Below are 17,993 nucleotides of genomic sequence, written 5' to 3' on the forward strand. Positions count from 1 at the left end.
TTGTAGTCCAAGTCTGAGGAATTCCAGGCTCATAGCCCTAAAGGATCCTGAATTTGGGATGAAGAGCTGCATGTGAGAAAGGCCAGAAAGAGTCTAACATTTTTGTTATTGTTGTCACTGGGGATTGAACCCTGGAGCACTCTACCACTGAACTACACCCCCAGCCCTTTGTATTTTTTTTTTTTATTTTGCGACAGGTCTTGCTAAGTTGTTGAGTCTAGCCTCAAACTTGGATCCTCCTGCCTTAGCCTCCCGAGTCACTAGGATTACAGGGGTGGGCCACTGCACCCATCAAGGGTGTAACTCCTAAATTGAAAAAGACAAAGGCTGAGTGGGGACTCAGAATCTTTAACTTGAAGACAGTGTGAACACAGCTGTGGCCACATTAGATGAGGTGGGGGCAGCTCAAAGATGGAAGTGTTGATTTCATCATCAAGACTGAGAATATAAACAGTTTCAAATAAAGGCTGGAATGACTTCATGGTCTTGTGGCCTTCACTGGAGGAAACCAGGTGGTGTGAGGACATTCCAGACCTCCAGGGCTGTAGTTAGGAAACATCAGCTCTCCCAACAGGTTTGCCTCGGAGTCCCACTGATTCTGGGACAGGCCTCAGCAGAGGGCAAGGCCACTGAAACCACAGCCTGCTATCAGTCCTTCCCAGGTACCTCTGTCCCCAATACTAGTCCCAAACCCTGAGTTCCTTCTTCTCTATCCTGTCACCTTCATAACTGTGTTTCTCTCTCTCAGGTCTCTGTAGGTCTCTGACCTGCCCATAATATTCCTTTAGTTCCTGGGATAAGGACAACTGGTCAGTGAAAGAAAAGAGGGCTTATAGGAAATCCTTCCTTGTACTCTCAAATGCCCTTCAACTTTATTCCTGGCACATGGCCTGGGGCCACAGCCCTAACTTCAAAATCTCTGGTAAAGCCCGGGCCTCCACCCAGGACTCAATGCTACTTACTCAGGGGGTCGGGTGTCTGGCCCCAGGGCCCTGTGCAGGGAGATCCGGTCACTGGCAAAAGCATTGAAGCAGTGCTTCTTATAGCCCTCTTCCTTTTCCTGGATCTCCAGGGGGGTCCACTCACTCTTCTCAAATGCGGTCCCGTCTGCCCCAGGGCTGTTGGGGTCCTGTGGGGGCCGTTCCCAGAAAGGCTTCAGCTCAGCTGGGGTATAGAACCCAGGCAGGCAGGACTGGTTTATGGAGACTGGAGCCTGCTGGGGCTCTGGAGCCCTGATCTGAAGCTTGGGCATTGAATCTCTAAGGTTGTTCACAGCCCCTAGCATGATGTCCAGCACGTGATCCTTCTGGTTCACCAGAGACTTCAGCCATGGTTTCTCTGTGGTCTGCTTCCTGCTACTTATGTCCTTTTGCCGGATGAAGAGGAAAAGCATGAAGGCACTGCCCACCATGGCCAGCCGCAGGGTCATGTGCCGTCTGCGGAGGAGCCTCATCCTCCACAACCAGTGGGGACCCCAGCAGGCTCAGCTCCAAGTACCAGGCCTGACCCTGAAAATAGCTTGATATGTCGTGGTGGCCACACTGTGGGGTCTTGGCCTGAGAAAGGAAGGGAGAGAGAAAAATGAGGCAAGATAGGGGTGGGGAGGGAGCTGGGGTTTGGAGCTATAGTCCAGGCTCTTTTCTGAATAGTGGCATCACCTTTAAACGGTCACAATGTGCTGGTGCTTAAATCTTGTTCATTTGTAAACTAAGAAACTGGGCTCTGTTTCTTTCTTGCCCTAAGATTCTGACATTTCATGGATTTGGGCAATTGGAACATTGAAACTCTACAGGAAGACACTCAATCAACATTAACATTTTAGGAAACAACTTGGTACTAACAAGTAAAATGTATGTTTGTATGTATTGGTACTAGGGATTGAACCCAGGGTCACTTTACTGCTGAGCTATATTCCCCATCCTTTTTATTTTCTATTTTGAGACAGTTGCTGAGGGTCTAACTAAATTGCTGAGGCTAGACTTGAGCTTGCAATTCTCCTTTTTGGCTTTCAGAGACACTGGAATTTCAGCCGTATGCCACCACACCTGCCAGGTTTGTTTATTTAAAATTTTACTTGGTTAGCCAGATATAGTGGCCCACACATCTATTCCCAGAGACTCGGGAGGACAAGGTAGGAGGATCACAAATTTGAGGGCAGCCTCAGCAACTTAGTGAGATTCCATCTCAAAAAAAAAAGGTCGGGGGCAAAGGCTGGGGATGTAACTTAGGGATAAAGTTATATCCCCAGCCTTTCTGAATAGTGGCATCACTATTCAGTGAGTTCTTCACTGAGTTCTATCTACCCCCAGTACTGAGTACTCCATTCCTACTTTTATGTCCCAGATAAACTCTACTGCATGCAAACCAGGAAGCCTAGACAAGAATGTTTATAGGAGCACTGTCAAAACCACAAAAATCTGGTAACCATCTACAAGTACATTGGCAACAGAATGAATAAAGTGTGAAATAGCTGCACTATGAAGTTCTCTACAGCCATAACAAAGAATGAACCACTTCTCCATGCAACATGTAGACCTAAGGTTGGGTGGAAAAGCCAGTTGCAGAAAGACTTACATAGGGGCAGGGAATGTGGCTGAGTGGTAGAGTACTTGCCTAGCATGCATAAAGCCCTGGGTTTATTCCCTAGCACCATAAGATCAAATAAAAGGAATACACATATGGTGTGATTCCATTTACAGACAATTTGAAACCACGTTGACACTAAACAACATGTTGTTATGAATACAAATGCATTTTTGTATTCATATTCATATTAAATAGGTATTAATATAAACAATAAAGAAACTAAAGGAACAATAAAGCCAAAGTTTCTGAACAAGGAAAAAAAAGGTATGGGATTAGAGATGGGCAATAGGGAACTTAGAAATAGAGCTTGACTTTGCCCCGAATTAAATAATAGCTGCTGTTCACCAGAAGTCTTACTGATAACATCAACAGTCAATCGATCATATTTGGTATATATAATAGATATGGTGAAAAATGCGCATGAACCAGGGATCACTTTTTAGTGTGATACTCAATTTTCTGAGAGAAACTGCTCATTTGAAGATAATTAGTGTTGCATGCTGTTTCAACTGGATACTCAAAATAATGGAACTCACCACCACAGCAACAGGAGGTAGCTACAAAATTATTACAGGGGTACAATATGTACAAAGTTATTTTACGTAGTTATGATTTGTTTTTTGGTGCTGGGGATATAATTCAGGGCCTTGTGCATGCTAATTACACAATTTAACACTGACTTACATCCCCAAACCCCAGTTATGATTTAATATTGTACCTTTACATTGGCTACATTTCTCTCCATTCAAATGGTATCATGTGTGGTCTATATTTGTGTGCTTAAATTCTGATAAAATTTAGTTTTTTACATCTGGGCACGGTGGTGCATGCCTGTAATACCAGTGGCTTGGGAGGCTGAGGAGGGGAATCACAAGTTCAAAGCCAACCTCAGCAAAAGCGAGACACTAAGCAACTCAGTGAGACTCTAAATAAAATACAAATTAAGTCTAGGATTGTGGTTCAGTGGCCAAGTGCCCCTGAGTTCAACCCCTGATAACTCCCCCCAAAAGAAATTAACTTTTTATAATAGATTTTTGTATATTTTATGTTAGTAAATAATAAAATAGATTAAAATAAATTTTATCTACCTATATTTCACATACTCATGACATATCTAATATTTTTCAATATTTATAGGATAAAAGATTTGTCAGTTTTTTAAACTGGTGAAAATCTCCCTCTTCATACACACACAAAATTCATGTATGAATGCACCCACACAGTTTAAACTCATATTGTCCAAGGACCAACTAACTATTCTTCCAAATCTACTCATTTATAATGAAAATTTTAAAAAGATCTTTAAACTTAAGATTTTATGATACCTTCCAGGCAGGACCAAGCATGGGTGCTCATCAGTTTCCAACCTCAGGAATGTATCCCACACCTCAAAGGATGAGTATTTGCAAAACTTTCCTGGGGCCAGCTCTGGAAGTCTAAGGCTCACTGATGGAGCACTAGATGTTGGTGGCAAGAGAATGGAGCATGAATGCAGTACTGCACCTATAGTAACAGCACCTACCTCCTAGGGTTGGTATATGGATTAACTTTGAAAAAAAAATGTGGAAAAAATTGGCAGTCTCTGTACATATTAAGTTCTCAAAAAGCATTAGTTATTATCATTAGGCATGCAAGACCCTTGGTGATTTATTTAATCCCTCTAAGTCTCAAATTTCCTCATCTATAAAGTGGGAATAACTAATACCTAACTCACAGGGTGCTGATGAGGATTAAATGGGATATTGTACGTAAAATACCCAGCAGAGTGCCTGGCATTTACTAAGCTCTCAATAAGTGGTATCAAGTATTTCTATTATGATAATTAATGAATCCCTGCTCAACCTCCCAGGAATTAACCTCAAGCATCTGGTCCCTGGCCAAAACCACGATGATCATCCCTTGCATATTTTGCTTAAAAGTAACTCTGGTTCAGCTCTTTATTTCTGCTATTTAAACCTACTCTCTCCTGCCCGTGGGGAAGCCTGGCATAGTCACTTACATCTGGGGAATACATGGCTGTCATAATCTCGACAGGGAGCAGGGTTTGCTCTGGGCATGGGGAGACTGGCACTTTCTTTCATAACATTAGATTCAGCAGCAGCATCAAAAAATCAAACAAAAGAAATCTCTTTGGGCATTTGGTTTGCATTTTTTGTATTGTCTAGGAGATGGGAGAGATTTGTTCATTCTGCCAATATTTATGGGATATCTGTTATCTGCTGGCAACTCTGCAAACTGTGGGAACATAGGGGTGAACAAGGCCCAGGGAGTGTTCATCAGTTGAGGGAGTAAGATGTTAAACAGTGATTACTCAGCAAGATGGTAATACAAGAGAGGCACCTTGGGTGATGAAAGAGAAGGGAATCTCAACAAATATTGAAAAGTAGAGACATCCCATCAGGGGAGGAAGCTTGTGCTGAGCACCAACACAAGAGTAGGAGTCACCCTGGTGAAGTGAGCATGTTCCAGGCAGAGAGAAGAGCACAAGCAGAGGCCTAGGGGTGGGAACAACATGGCCAATCAGAAAACGGAGAGCCATCTGCTATGGTGGGAGTATGAAGTCTGATGGGAGCAACAGCAGATGAGTCTGAACAGGCAACTGGGGAGTTTGCCCTTGACCTGAGGTGTGAGCAACAATAAAGGATTAGCTGGGAGTCCAGAATTCCAGGAGAAGCAATATAACAGCTGGTAGAAAGCGTCTAGGAGAAGGACCTGCTTGGCAGCTGGATGGTCAGTTAAGAGAGGCCTGAAGGGTCTGACCCAGTAGAGCAGCAGAGCCAATGAAGAGGGGGAATGTAGTGATGGGGTGATAGCAAAACTCCCTTGGGTGTTAGGGTGGGACACAGAGGGACGTGAAGGAATGCAAGACTCAATTCCTGTTCTCCAGGGATTTAAAATTCTTGCTGGACTGTAACTAAGAACAGAGTAGGGACGAAGAGCATGAGAAGAAGATTAACATTAAACAGAGATGAGAGGTGGGAGGGAAAGGGAGAGAAAAGGGAAATTGCATGGAAATGGAAGGAGACCCTCAGGGTTATACAAAAGAACATACAAGAGGAAATGAGGGGAAAGGGAAAAATAATACAAGGGGGAGAAATGAAGGTCAGTAGAGGGGGTAGAGAGAGAAGAGGGGTGGGGAGGGGAGGGGAGGGGGGATAGTAGAGGATAGGAAAGGTAGCAGAACATGACAGTCACTAGTATGGCAATATGTAAATCAATGGATGTGTAATTGATGTGATTCTGCAATCTGTATATGGGCTAAAAATGGGAGTTCATAACCCACTTGAAGCAAAGTGTGAAAGATGATATATCAAGAACTATGTAATGTTTTGAACAACCAACAATAAAAAATTAAAAAAATTAAAAAAATAAAAAATAAATAAAAAAGAAAATAAAAAAAATAAAATTCTTGCTGGAGAAAGAGGTGGTAGCAGGGGGTACAAGTAGCACCTGTCCCAGGAGGAGACAGGGCAGAAAAAAAAAAATCTTTCACAGAATCTCCTTTTGTCCTTTGAACCCTGACTATATTACCTATTCAAAAGTTCATAACAGTCAGATGTGGTGACACATGCCTGTAATTTCAGTGTCTCGGGAGGCTGAGGCAGGAGTTCAAAGCCAGCCTCAGCAGTAGCAAGGTGCTAAGCAATTCAGTGAGACCTGTCTCTAAATTAAAAAACAAACAAACAAACAAATGAAATAGGGCTGGGAATGTGACTCAGTGGTCCAGTGCCCCTGAGTTCAATCTCTGGTGCACACACAAAAAAGTTTATAACATTAAAACTTAATGATAGCCTAGAGAATTAGCTGAAAAGGTAAGACTTTCCTGTGGAACTGAAGGGGGTTTAAGGGAAGAAATGAGGGTTCAATGTAAAGGCAGTTTTCTGACCCTGGTTTAGAACTATGCTGGGGTCAATCCAAAGGGTTCTCATTGAGCTAAACACCTCATTAATTCTTGGAACTGCTGCAGCCAAGCCCAATTGGAGAGCTACAGAATGGGATAGTATGGAACATTCTGCAGGCAACATGTTTTCTGCTATCTTCTGTCTACCTTCCCCCTCCAGCAAGAAAGAGAACACAGTTAACAATGAAGGTGTGGTAACATTGTGCTTATTAGCAGTACCCACTGCTTTAGGACTCACCTCCTCTAGGAATGTGAGCCACCCAGGTCACTCCAGCTCACTCTTTCTGGCACTGCCTTCTGGTCCCCGAAGCAGGGTTCGTCTCCTTTATTTCTCCTGGAGAAAGAGAACTAGGGTCAAAATGAGCTGCTCCCAGGCATTCGCTCTCTCAGTCCAACTAGCTGTCTAAAACTTTTCTTTCTGGAATCTATAGTTCCTCAAGGTACTCACCACATCCTGAACTGAAACAAGACACCTGTGATTAGGCTTGGCAGTAATCACTGTCTGGTTTGTTTGCTCGGCATGCAGGCAACCAAATAGTCCCTCAGAAGAGACACATAATCCAGTGGGCCACAGGAGTTTGGGATTAAAAATTCCTGCCCTGTGCATAGGAGATGATTCCCACAAGTGCGGTTAGCAAGAGCTGGGTGGTCACCCCCTCCACCAGCCTTGGAGAAGGAATAGCTCCTACTGTGGTACTTTGTTAAGTGCAAGGCTTCACAGGATCCACCTGCCATGTCCTGCCTATCTCCCTCACCTTTGGGGTCCCACACCCAGGGCCACTGATAAAAAAAAAGTGCCCATAGTGCTTGTCCACTTACTCCCCTCCTGCTGTTGCTGATCATTTGTCTTTTTAATTCATCAGACTCTCAATTCACTGAGATAATGCCAGAAATCCTCTTATGGGAAGTCTTCCTAGATTAAATGAATGGGACTTGCTTCCTGGGCCCCACCAAGCAAAACAGGAATGTACCTTCTCTCGTGGGTGTGAGGACCAGGAGCCAGAGGCTAGCCAACCACTAACCAAACCTCTTACAGTGCTATAAAATAACTTAAGAATGTGGCAGATCAGCATGAAAAATAATTCTTGAAAAGAATGAATGATGAAAAAGGAATTATCAAATTGTATCACATGTAATATGGGTAGGTATTATTCCATTAAACTTTCATTTCAGGTATTATTTATACATACACACATGCAGTTCTGAGCTTTAATAACTTCAGAAGTATGAAATTCAGAAATATGAAGGCTACAGATGTTAAAAAATGAATATCGCTGGAAAGTTTCATTTAAATTTCCTTTGCCTTTGTTAGTCTTATCAACTTTGAATAATCAATTTTTATTTTAATCTTTATCCTCAGTTCATTGAAGATGACAAACAGTATCTGATAGAAAATTAAAACTAGAATTTTGTTATTCAAAATTCATAAAATAAATTTAAATGATCCAAAACAAATTTTTTTTTTGTACCAGGGATTGAACCTAGGGGCATTTAACCACTGAACCATATCTCCAGCCCCTTTTTACATTTTATTTAGAGACAGGGCCTCACTGAGTTGCTGAGGTTGGCCTGAAACTCCTGTTCCTCCTGCCTCAGCCTCCTACTGGGATTACAGCACCATGATGTGGCTGATCAAAAAAAAAATTGGGGGGGGGGGGGGCGGGGAACCAGGAATTGAACTCAAGGGCACTCAACCACTGAGCCACATCCCCAGCCCTATTTTATTTAGAGACAGGGTCTCACTGAGTTGCTTAGGGCCTTTTTTTTTTTTTTTTTTTTTGCTAAGGCTGGCTTTGAACTTGTGATCCTCCTGCCTCAGCCTCCTGAACCACTTGAATTATAGGGTGTGCCACCATACCTGACTATAAAAATCTAAATTTTATCAGAACTTATGCACACAAATACAGACCATACATGATGCCATTTGAATGGAGAGAAATATAGCAAATGTTAAGGTAAAATATTAAATCATAACTGGGGGTTGCAGATATAACTCAGTTTGGTGGGGTGTCACCCCACCAGGCTGATCAAATTTTTGAATGACTTTTTTTTGTTGTTACTTTGTATAATTTATACTCCTGATGTTATTAAGGTATAAAACTGCCCTAAGAGTTTTTGGGTTACCTGCCACACATATATGAGGTCTTGTAAAGCTTCTTCCTTTCCGGTCATAGAAGTTTGAAAGCCCACGTTGGGCAAGGGCTCCACAAATGACCTCCATCCCTAGCCCTGGCCTCCTATTTCCACCTACACTCTGGCCTCATCACTGCCTGCCTTGTGTCAGAGGCATCTCTTCTCCCTCCTGGGACCTGAAAGGCCTTGTTGTTTCCACCTTTTTATCACTTGCAAAGCCTAGCATTCCTTTGATATGGAGTAGGTGTTCCATAAACTCTTATTAAATGCAATGAAGCCAGAGAGGTTAAACATTAAGCACTGGCTACACTAAATGATGTTTTGAACGCACTTGCCACAGGTATTTTCATTATGTGATATTCTGCTGTTAGACCCCCCTTAGCTTGCTGTCTTGATTAGTTGTCTGAGTTCAGTGCCCTCATCTTACTGGTGAGGCTATCTTGGTTAGTGACTTCACTTGGTTAGGTGACACCCCATCACTCACAAGCCCAGAACCCTGCTGCTCTGCTAGCTAACTCTCACCTCCCCCTTGGAGGTCATGTGGGTTCCAGGCTCTAGCAGAACTTCCCTTTCCACTCCCAGACCCCCTGTGTGGCATTTGCCCTCCTCCAGCTCCCACCCAGGGATTCAAATACTTTAAATATGCAGAAACTGAGAAGTCCCAGGCAAAGTCTCTGTTTTGTGAAAGCCAGGGTCAGCCACTCAGAACACACCCTTGCTGGCCAGGTGGCCTTTTTTGTAACAAAGTTTCTTCCTGTTTATTGAATGAGCTGTTCACCTCCGGGAGAGGTGGCAGCCAAGAAGCAAGCTGATTCGTCATACCCAGGGGGATGTTTGCTCAAGTTAGTCAAACTACAGCCCAATTACAAGTCTCTTTGAAAAGTAAGGACTGCTATCACTCTCACTGAGGGCACAGGTGTCTGAAGCTGGACATCATGTTAGGGAGGGGACAGGTCAACTTCAAGCTCCTGGTGGAGAAAGGGACTACGAGGCTGTTTGGCCAGATGTTGGTTGCCTATTCTTCCTGGCTAACACTTTCTCCCCATCAAGCCCAGCTCTTGTTTCCTGTCCCCAGTACCATGCTATGAACAGAGGGGTAAATTATCTCTTCCAAAGCTCTCCTCCCACCTCTGACCCTTTTGACCACAGAATACTGGGAGTTTCCCCCATAATTACACCTTTAAGACACTTTTGACTTTTCCTCAAGACCAAAGCTGCAGTACTTATTTGTCCCCAAGAAATGTGCTGAAAGTTATTCCTGTACCAGTCTATTAACATTTCCCCCCAGTATATCTAGGTTCATTCTATATTTACATTCGATATGAAGCTGAAGTTATCCAAACATAGATTTTCAACTGAAAAACCCAACCCAACTTTGCCTCACACTGTATACCCAGATCAGTGCTTGGCATATAGTAGGTGCTCACTAAATCTTTGTTGACTTATTCTGAGCAAAAGTCACTGAAAATCAAATTGACAGGGAGACAAAGAGGAAGTTCAACAGCTTATAGGGTTTTCCCTGGAGGATCTCCAAGCCCTGCCAGGTGGGGAAGAGGTGTGTCCTGGACCCCTAGGAATCCAGGGATGAAAGACGGTCCCAGGCAGGGTATAAGTGGGCTTCTCTACTGGCCTAGGAATTCTGGTGACAAGCAGTGTGGACTTGAAGGAAGACAAAGAAAAAAAAAAAAAAGTTTAACCATCTGTTGGTTTCAGGGGATTGGGAGACAGGGCAAGATCAAAATAGAGGAAAAAAGGGTGTTCCTGAAGACTGGGACCAATCTCTAGATTGGAGAGGGTGAAACTGAGGTTTTTCCTTCTCACTCCCACAGCCTGCTCTAGGTTGTGGAATTTCTACCCAGGGAGACTGGATACTCTATCTGCCACATTTTGAACTCAGGATCTGGGCCCTGTCCCTTAAGGAGCCAGCCTTCCCAGTTTCCCACGGTGGCCAGTCACATCAAAATCCTCAAAACAGGGCTTGGGATGTGGCTCAAGTGGTATAATGTGTTCTCCTGGCATGCATGAGGCACTGGGTTTGATCCTCAGCACCACGTAAAAATAAAATAAAGATATTGGGTCCACATAAAACTGAAAAATATATTTTAAAAAATCCTCGAAACAACCCCAACTAATTAATTAAATACTATAGAGTATTTAATCCCTTCTCCATGGTGGGTTCACCCCAGGCTTACTCCCAGGTCCTGTTGATTCATTCCCTAACTCCAGGATCCGCCCCTTCCTCTCTACTCTCAAAATCAGCAAATCAGCATCTGAAAGGGTACCCTTACAGCCCAGCATCTGGATAATCAGCAGAGCTGCCAGCCAGGCTCCTTTGCCTCAGGCCTGTCTCCCCCTTTTACCATCAGAACAGCCGTGTTCATGTTCCTTTGGTTCTACTTGATTGTGGCGGAAACGCAGCCTGGGCAGTGTGCTTCCTGTTTGCACACATTCTCAAACTTGACCAGATGCTTGGCACTGGCTGGCTCTCCCTCCTCAAATCCTTGCTCCTATCTCCCTGGTAAGCAGGCCATGCTTCTGTTCAAATTCTTACTCCTAAGTCCCCTCTTGCAAAAGAAGCCTTCTTAGACAAAGGTGTGTCTCGATGCCCCCAGGATCTAGGTGTGTTTATTTGCTTCTAAGTTTCTCACTGGCTTTCCCCATGTAGGAATTCCTCCTAGATTTCATGGAGGCAAACCAACAGCCCTAGACACCTACATATTATTTCCCTTCTCCCTGATCCTTATATCCTGGTCCCCAAACTTCTATTTCCTGACTCATCCATGTGGCCTTCAGTGCCTGCAGCATTCTTCTGCCCTGGGGTATGTGGTTAGGCCATTTCCTAGGACCCAGAGTAGGCTGGACAGGGTTCAGGAGAATAATCTGACCCTTTAGGGCTCTCAGGTACCATAAAAGAGTCTTCTAACATTCCTTTTTTTCTCCCTGGACTGAACCCATTCTTGTTCATCACACAAGCCTTTTATATAGCACAATTACAGCATTGAGCTTGACACAGAGACAGGCACTGCCCTACACTTGACCTCTTGCTTATTCAAATCCTCACTCTCAGACCCATCAAATGAGAATGGTCATTTTGGGCTTTCCCAAAGAGGGACAGGGGCTAAAGATCCAAGTTCACCCAGGCTCTGACATAGCCACTCAAGAGTCCCTCCAGCATGTACACACCCCTCTGGTCCTTAGTTTCACTTCCAGGGCTAGAAATATCAGAATATATCTGTAGGAGTCATAAGATATTTAGGGAAATACTATTTTTTTAAGACAGGGTCTCACTTTGTTGCCAAACTATAAACTAGCCTCAAACTCCTGGGTTCATGTGATCCTCCTGTTTCAGTCTCCCAAGTAGCTGGGACTACAGGTACACATCACTGTATTCTATCAAATCAAGTTATAGTTATCTTCTCCATTTTACACAGAATAAAAGTGAAACACAGGAACATTAACTAACCAAGGTCACACTGCTAGGAAGTAGCTGTGCTGAATTTGCACTCAGGCTCATCTCTCTTCAGAGCCTTCTGCCTTACCCATGGCACTATATTGTCTTGCATTTGGCTGGTGCTTGGAGATTTGCCAAAAAGCACTTTCATATATACCTTCTCATTTGCTCCCCACCCAGGGAGTGTTTACGTGATTTGGACAAGGTTATACAGCTAAATTAGTGACAGACTTGAGTCAGCAGCCTTCCACCTTCATTATACCCACTGTCTCCCTGCATGACAAGCCCTTGGCCCTAGAATGAGCTGACCCTCTTAGTCCTGACTTCAGTTCTAGGCAATGGCTACACAGACTGCAATGATCATATCTCTTTGCCAGGTCTCTCCAGTTGAACTTGGCTAAGATGTTTCCAATCTCAGAGGGCACCTGATAAACATCAGGGCCTCCCCTTTACAGGCCTGAGCTCTTCCATGATGTGGCGGATAGGAGTTAGTTGTTCTGCCAACCATGGGTGGTGATTATTTAGCAGCCCAGTATCTCCCATGGTATGGTGAGTTCCAGATTTCCATCTTCCCTTGCACTCAGCCCTGATACTCCTGAGAGCAGGGGGTTTTTTTTGTTTTTGTTTTTTTCCTGTTACCTTTGGATTCTTAAAATGCATGGTACCCGGGGCTGGAATTGTGGCTCAGCGATAGAGCGCTCGCCTAGCACGGGCGGGACCCGGGTTCCATCCCCAGCACCACATAAAAATAAAGGCATTGTGTTGTGTTCATCTACACCTAAAAAAATAAATATAAAAAAATGCATGATACTGGAGCTGGGAAATGCCTGCAATGATCCTGGCCATTGTTGGATAATTAGAACAAAAGCATATTTCAAAACCCTGGCCTTGCCTTGCTCTAGTAATCACATGAATTTGTCTGTGTCATCCTTCCCAACCTTTCTCTGATGAGTAGGGAAACAGCTCACCCATTGGAGAGGAGAAGTAGGCCTACACAGTGCACACACATCCCTGGTAAAATAAGCATAAGTCCTGGAGGCTTTTTGGTGTGTCCTGAGTTATTAACCTCACCCAGTGTCTGTAAACTGTGTTTGTGGGCCTGGGGTGATCTGAGAGCACAGTGTTAAGACCCTCCTTGGGACCTCTTGGTTAATAGAGGATGTCTGTTTGAAGCTTTGTTGGCAAAGTGATCACTGCCAGTGCCCACACAGGTAGGACAGTCCTGTCCTACTCTCTGCAGAGCTCTGGGTCTGGGATGCCTGGCCCCTGGGGCAATACAAGCTGTTCCTCCTTTCTGTCAGCGTGAGGCTTGGAACAAGTGACGAGAAATCAGGAAGTTGATGACAGCCACAGTCATGCACAACCATCAGGTCCCCTCCCACACAATACCACACAAATCCCTCCCTACTCCCGAAAGACCCAAGCATTTAGGGGAGGTCAACCAAGTAGGGCTGTAAGGGACTCCCACCAGCAAGCTTTTTGCTTGCTTGTCCCTTCTGCTCAAGTGTGATGGGGCCGCGCTGGCAGGAGGAAACCTTTCTGATAGATTTTCTGTACTGGAGCACATAAGTCCTGGGTGGTCCAATCTGGGGAGACACACGCAGAAGGAATACCAAGGAGGGGCATGATATGAGGGGGAAAGGGTGTAGAGCCCCTGAGGGAGGACTATGGCTGGTACTCCTCCCACACCCCAAGTTCCAGAAGACGGTCTGGGCACCCCATTCACCCCTCAGCTCTTTGGTGGAGGAAGTACCACGGATGGAGGAACTACCCGCCACCCGCAACCGCCAAGAGCGCAGGCAGGAGGGACCAGTTTGGCCCTGCCCCTCATTTTACAGTGTGTGGGGTGTTGAAGAGGGACAGAGTCTGACGGACCCGGTGGTGGGAGCGAGGGCTTGGCAGAAGCGAGCCCGACTGGTGAGAAGTCCCGGGGAGCCGGTAAACTCTGGGTTCGGAGGCCGGGGACAGGGTCGCGGGTTCCTCTGCTGCTTACCTGTCGCGCCGAGGCAGAGCAGCCGCCCGGCCGCCGCGCCGCTCCAGGGTTTCCCGACGGGGCGGCCGGAGGGCGGGGCCGGGGCGTTCCTCCTCCGCGGCCCCGGCCCCGCCCCGCCCTCCCGCGCCAGGTGCAGCCCGCCACGCACCGCGCGGGGAGCGGCTCGCGGTCGGGTGGAGCGGCTCCCCGCCTTTTCCAGATCTCAGCCCACCCCGGGTGCTGTTTCCGCCGCCAGACTCTCAGCTCCAAAACAGATCGGAAGGTCCTAGACACCCCAAGGGCCACAGCCATTAGCAGAGCCCTTGGCGGCGCGTGCGGAGAGTCGCGGCGCGCCTGGAGACAGCTGGTTGACAGCGCGGCTGGAGGGTTCAGAGCCCCGAGGCTTGGCGCCAGAGTGAAAAAACGCGGCCTAGCAGGGAGGAGCCCCGAGGCTGTGTCATAGGCTTTGTCCCTTCATTTGCCGCAAGAGTTGGTATTAACTGTGTGCCCTGAGTGGTGCCAGGTCTCAGGTTAAACCAGCCTCAGAAGATACCTACTTATTGTCCGGACTGTACTGGGAGGTGGCTGATCACACAGCTAGTATTTTCTCTAAGTGTGGTCCCTTGACCCGCAGCATCAGCACCTCCAGGAAACTTTTTAGAAATGTAGATTCTAGCCGGAGGCGATGTCGCACGCCTATAATCCTAGCGGGGCTTGAGAGGCTGACGCAGGAGTCCTGATCGCAAGTTCAAAGCCAGCCTCAGCAAAAGCGGGACGCTAAGCAACTCAATGAGACCCTGTCTCTAAATAAAATACAAAATAGGGCTGGGGAGGTGGCTCAGTGGTCGAGTGCCCCTGGGTTCAATCTCTGGTACTCCCCCCCCCAAAAAAAATGTAGATTCTAGTGTCCTGCCGCAGAAGACCTAAATCTGAAACTCAGGATGAGACCCAGCGACTTGTATTTTTAAAGTCCTCCAGTTGATTGCGATTCACATTCAACTTTAAGAACTCTTGAACAATAGTGTCAGGGGTGGAATTAGAATCCAAGTAACTCAGACTGGAGGTATAGTTTAGTGGTGATAGTGCATGAATGAGAACTTGGGTTTGATTTCTGGCTACACACACACACACACACACACACACACACACGTAAATTCAATTCCTAAACCTATGTTCTGAATCATCCCACCAGGACTACGGGTCTGTTCATGGATGCTCTACAGTTCTAAGATTCTTTTTTTTTTAATTAAATTTTATTGATTTTAATTTGTTTTATATGACAGCAGAATGCACTTCACTTCACATTACATATATGCAGCACAATTTTTCATATTTCTGTGATGTAATATTTTAGGGTCCTTAGTAAGAGAGAGTAGCATGGATGACTCCAAATAGCTAATAATTTGAAAACTTTGTATGGTAGAAACTTGGACTGCTAATCCAAGTTTTTTTTTTTTTTTAATATTTTATTAGGTATCAACGCACCTTTATTTATTTGTTTATATGCGGTGCTAAGAATCAAACCCAGTGCCTCACATATGTGAGGCAAGCACTCTACCACTGAGCCACAACCTCAGCCCCTCCAAGTTTTGTTTTTTAATGAACTGGTATTTCCAAGTCCCCAAGACCTGGGAGCAGGGTGCATCTAGCAAGAAGTCAGTTCTAAAAGGAACTTGGAAGGGCTGGGGAAGCCACTTGGTGAAGGAAAGTAATCTTGTTTTCTGATCTAATGATAGAGTTGAGCTATTCAGTAGGCCAAAGACATTCCATGACCTCGCCTGGAGAGAAGGACAGCAGAGCTGGGGTTAAGAAGAGCTTGCCCAGCTACACTAGATCAGAGGGATGTTGAAGGATGACATTCCCACAGTTCTAGAGAGGGAGGAGGTGTCACTCAGTATTGGCATGGTCACCCATCTTCCCTAACTCTAAGCAGTGAGGAAACAGTTCTCTCTCCCACCACTCCCTTCCTTTCACACTCTATCTAGGAGGGGATTAATCTTCTAAAGAGACATTTCCCACAGAGCTTCTTTGATCATTCCTTTTAGCTCCTTTCAGACCCTCAGGGCTCATTCTAACTCTGTTCCAGGTGCCACCATTCCCACCCCACCACCCAGGAGTGGTGGTAGTGGTAGAGGGATTTACTGGGGATTTAACCCAAAGATGCTTTGCGCTGAGCTTCATTTCCCAGCTCTTTATTTATTTATTTATTTATTTATTTTTTAATTTTGAGACAGAATTCACTAAGTTGCAAAGGGTCTTGTTAAGTTGCTGAGGCTGGCCTCAAACTTGCAATCCTCCTGCCTCAACCTTTCAAGTTTGTGGTGGCAGCTGCCACATTCTTGTCACTTGCCTTATTCGACTACTGTCTTTCTTAGGATAAGGATGTTTTCTGTTGAAGGTTATGAAATGTTGCCCCTCATTTTTGTCTTCTTGGCAGCCAAATGCTCCCTGTATAGGTATGACCTATCGTCTTTGTTCCATTCTTCTCATTCTGTTCTGTGACCCTCAGGAATTGTGTGATCCTAAATCAGGACCCAACCTGACCTAAGGTAAGTAATCTCAGTTCTTTCCTAGGGTAGGTTCATGACCACTGACTCCAGGCTGGAGCTTGTGAGAGATTCTGCCTAGCTTGCCAAGAAGCAGCATCAGTCTCGGTGTGTATTTCACATTCTAGAAGCAAATTACTCATTCCATCTTACTTCAGCTGATGATTTTAAATGTGACTTTGAGTCCTCAGAATGATTAGCTGCCTAATTTGGAGGCCTATGCAGTAGGCCCACCCATAATGTGTCATGCACTGAGCTGCTCTCTCTTAGCAGGAAGGACAGTCCTGGCTTTCTCCTCTCTGCTCCAAGAAGGTCTGGGGATGAGTCACCTCAGAATGGTGACTGCTACCTTAACCTCCACTGGTGACAGGCCCCTTAATACATATATTTAAATGATATTTTTGTGGTACTTAAATTTAACTCAGGAGTGTTCTACCACTGACCTACATCCCCAGCTCTATTTATCTATCTATATCTATATCTATATCTATTTTTTTAAATCTCACTAAATTGCCAAGGCTGGCCTTGAACTTGTTGTCTTCCTGCCTCAGTCTCCTGGTGGTACCCGGGATTGCAGGCATGTATCACCACGCCCAGTTAAAAAGGTTTTCTTTAAATGACAAAGTTTTATACGCATGTGGTTAAAAAGAAAAAAAAAAAACTCAGGCACTACGAAAACGTTTAGAATGAAAGCTACATCTCCTACCTTCCTGGACCTGCAGTCCTTCTCTCCAGAAATCATCCACACATGTTCTGCTTCCACAAGACATGACTGGATTCCCCTAGCTGCAAGAAACCTAAAATGACCCCTTCTCAGGAAGTACTAGGAATTTCATTTTTTCCCTTACAATCTTATTTTTACTTCTGGGCCATTTTAGATTCAGGTTTTGGGTAATCTGAATTTCACTTTTCACATCAGTGTGCTTTCAGGGGGTTTCCCCACCACGGGGCAGGAAACAGATCTGTTGAAACCAGCAAGAGGAGGGCAGCTTTGTAAGGCTGGTGATGTCAGCTCTGTCCCTTATCAGCTGTCTTCTTTCTACCTTCAGTCCCTGGTGAGGAAACACCCATCTCTGGGTGGGGCGGAAGGAACAGAGACCTGCCCTGGGGGAAGAGGTGCTGGCCCCACCTACCTGGGAGAGTTTGCAGAAGATGCCACAGAACTTGCCAAGGAGGTCTGGAAGAGCCCAGCTGGCCCGCCTGCCACCACTACCCCTCACCTCACCCCTGGGGGCGGGGCCTGCAGTAGGAATCCAGCAAGTCCCTTTAACCTTCTTGCAGCTTAGTTTCTTACCTGTAAAATGGGGTTAATGACGCCTAGGGTTGTTGGGAAGCTCAAGTGAGACAACTGATATGAAAGTGTGATGATTCTTCTGAATTCCTTTACCTCTTTTCTTCTGATAT

At 45.3% G+C, this 17,993-nt stretch overlaps 1 protein-coding gene across 1 annotated transcript in view; it reads right to left on the minus strand.

The window, feature by feature from the left end:
* Positions 1-14,177, minus strand: part of Galnt6 (polypeptide N-acetylgalactosaminyltransferase 6) — a 38,975-nt gene extending 24,798 nt beyond the window's left edge. Inside the window, exons 1-3 of the mRNA XM_046436220.2 lie at positions 14,065-14,177; positions 6,726-6,821; positions 963-1,556 (exon numbers count right to left, since the gene is read on the minus strand). Coding sequence (XP_046292176.1) covers positions 963-1,453 — 491 coding nt within the window. The 5' untranslated portion in view covers positions 1,454-1,556; positions 6,726-6,821; positions 14,065-14,177. The remainder of the gene's footprint in view (positions 1-962; positions 1,557-6,725; positions 6,822-14,064) is intronic.
* Positions 14,178-17,993: the final 3,816 nt, after the last annotated feature.

The sequence above is a fragment of the Marmota monax genome, unplaced genomic scaffold (genome assembly GCF_021218885.2).
Source record: "Marmota monax isolate L192 unplaced genomic scaffold, Marmota_monax_Labrador192_F-V1.1 WCK01_AAM20220418_F8-fsc00012, whole genome shotgun sequence".
NCBI classification, from domain to species: domain Eukaryota; kingdom Metazoa; phylum Chordata; class Mammalia; order Rodentia; family Sciuridae; genus Marmota; species Marmota monax.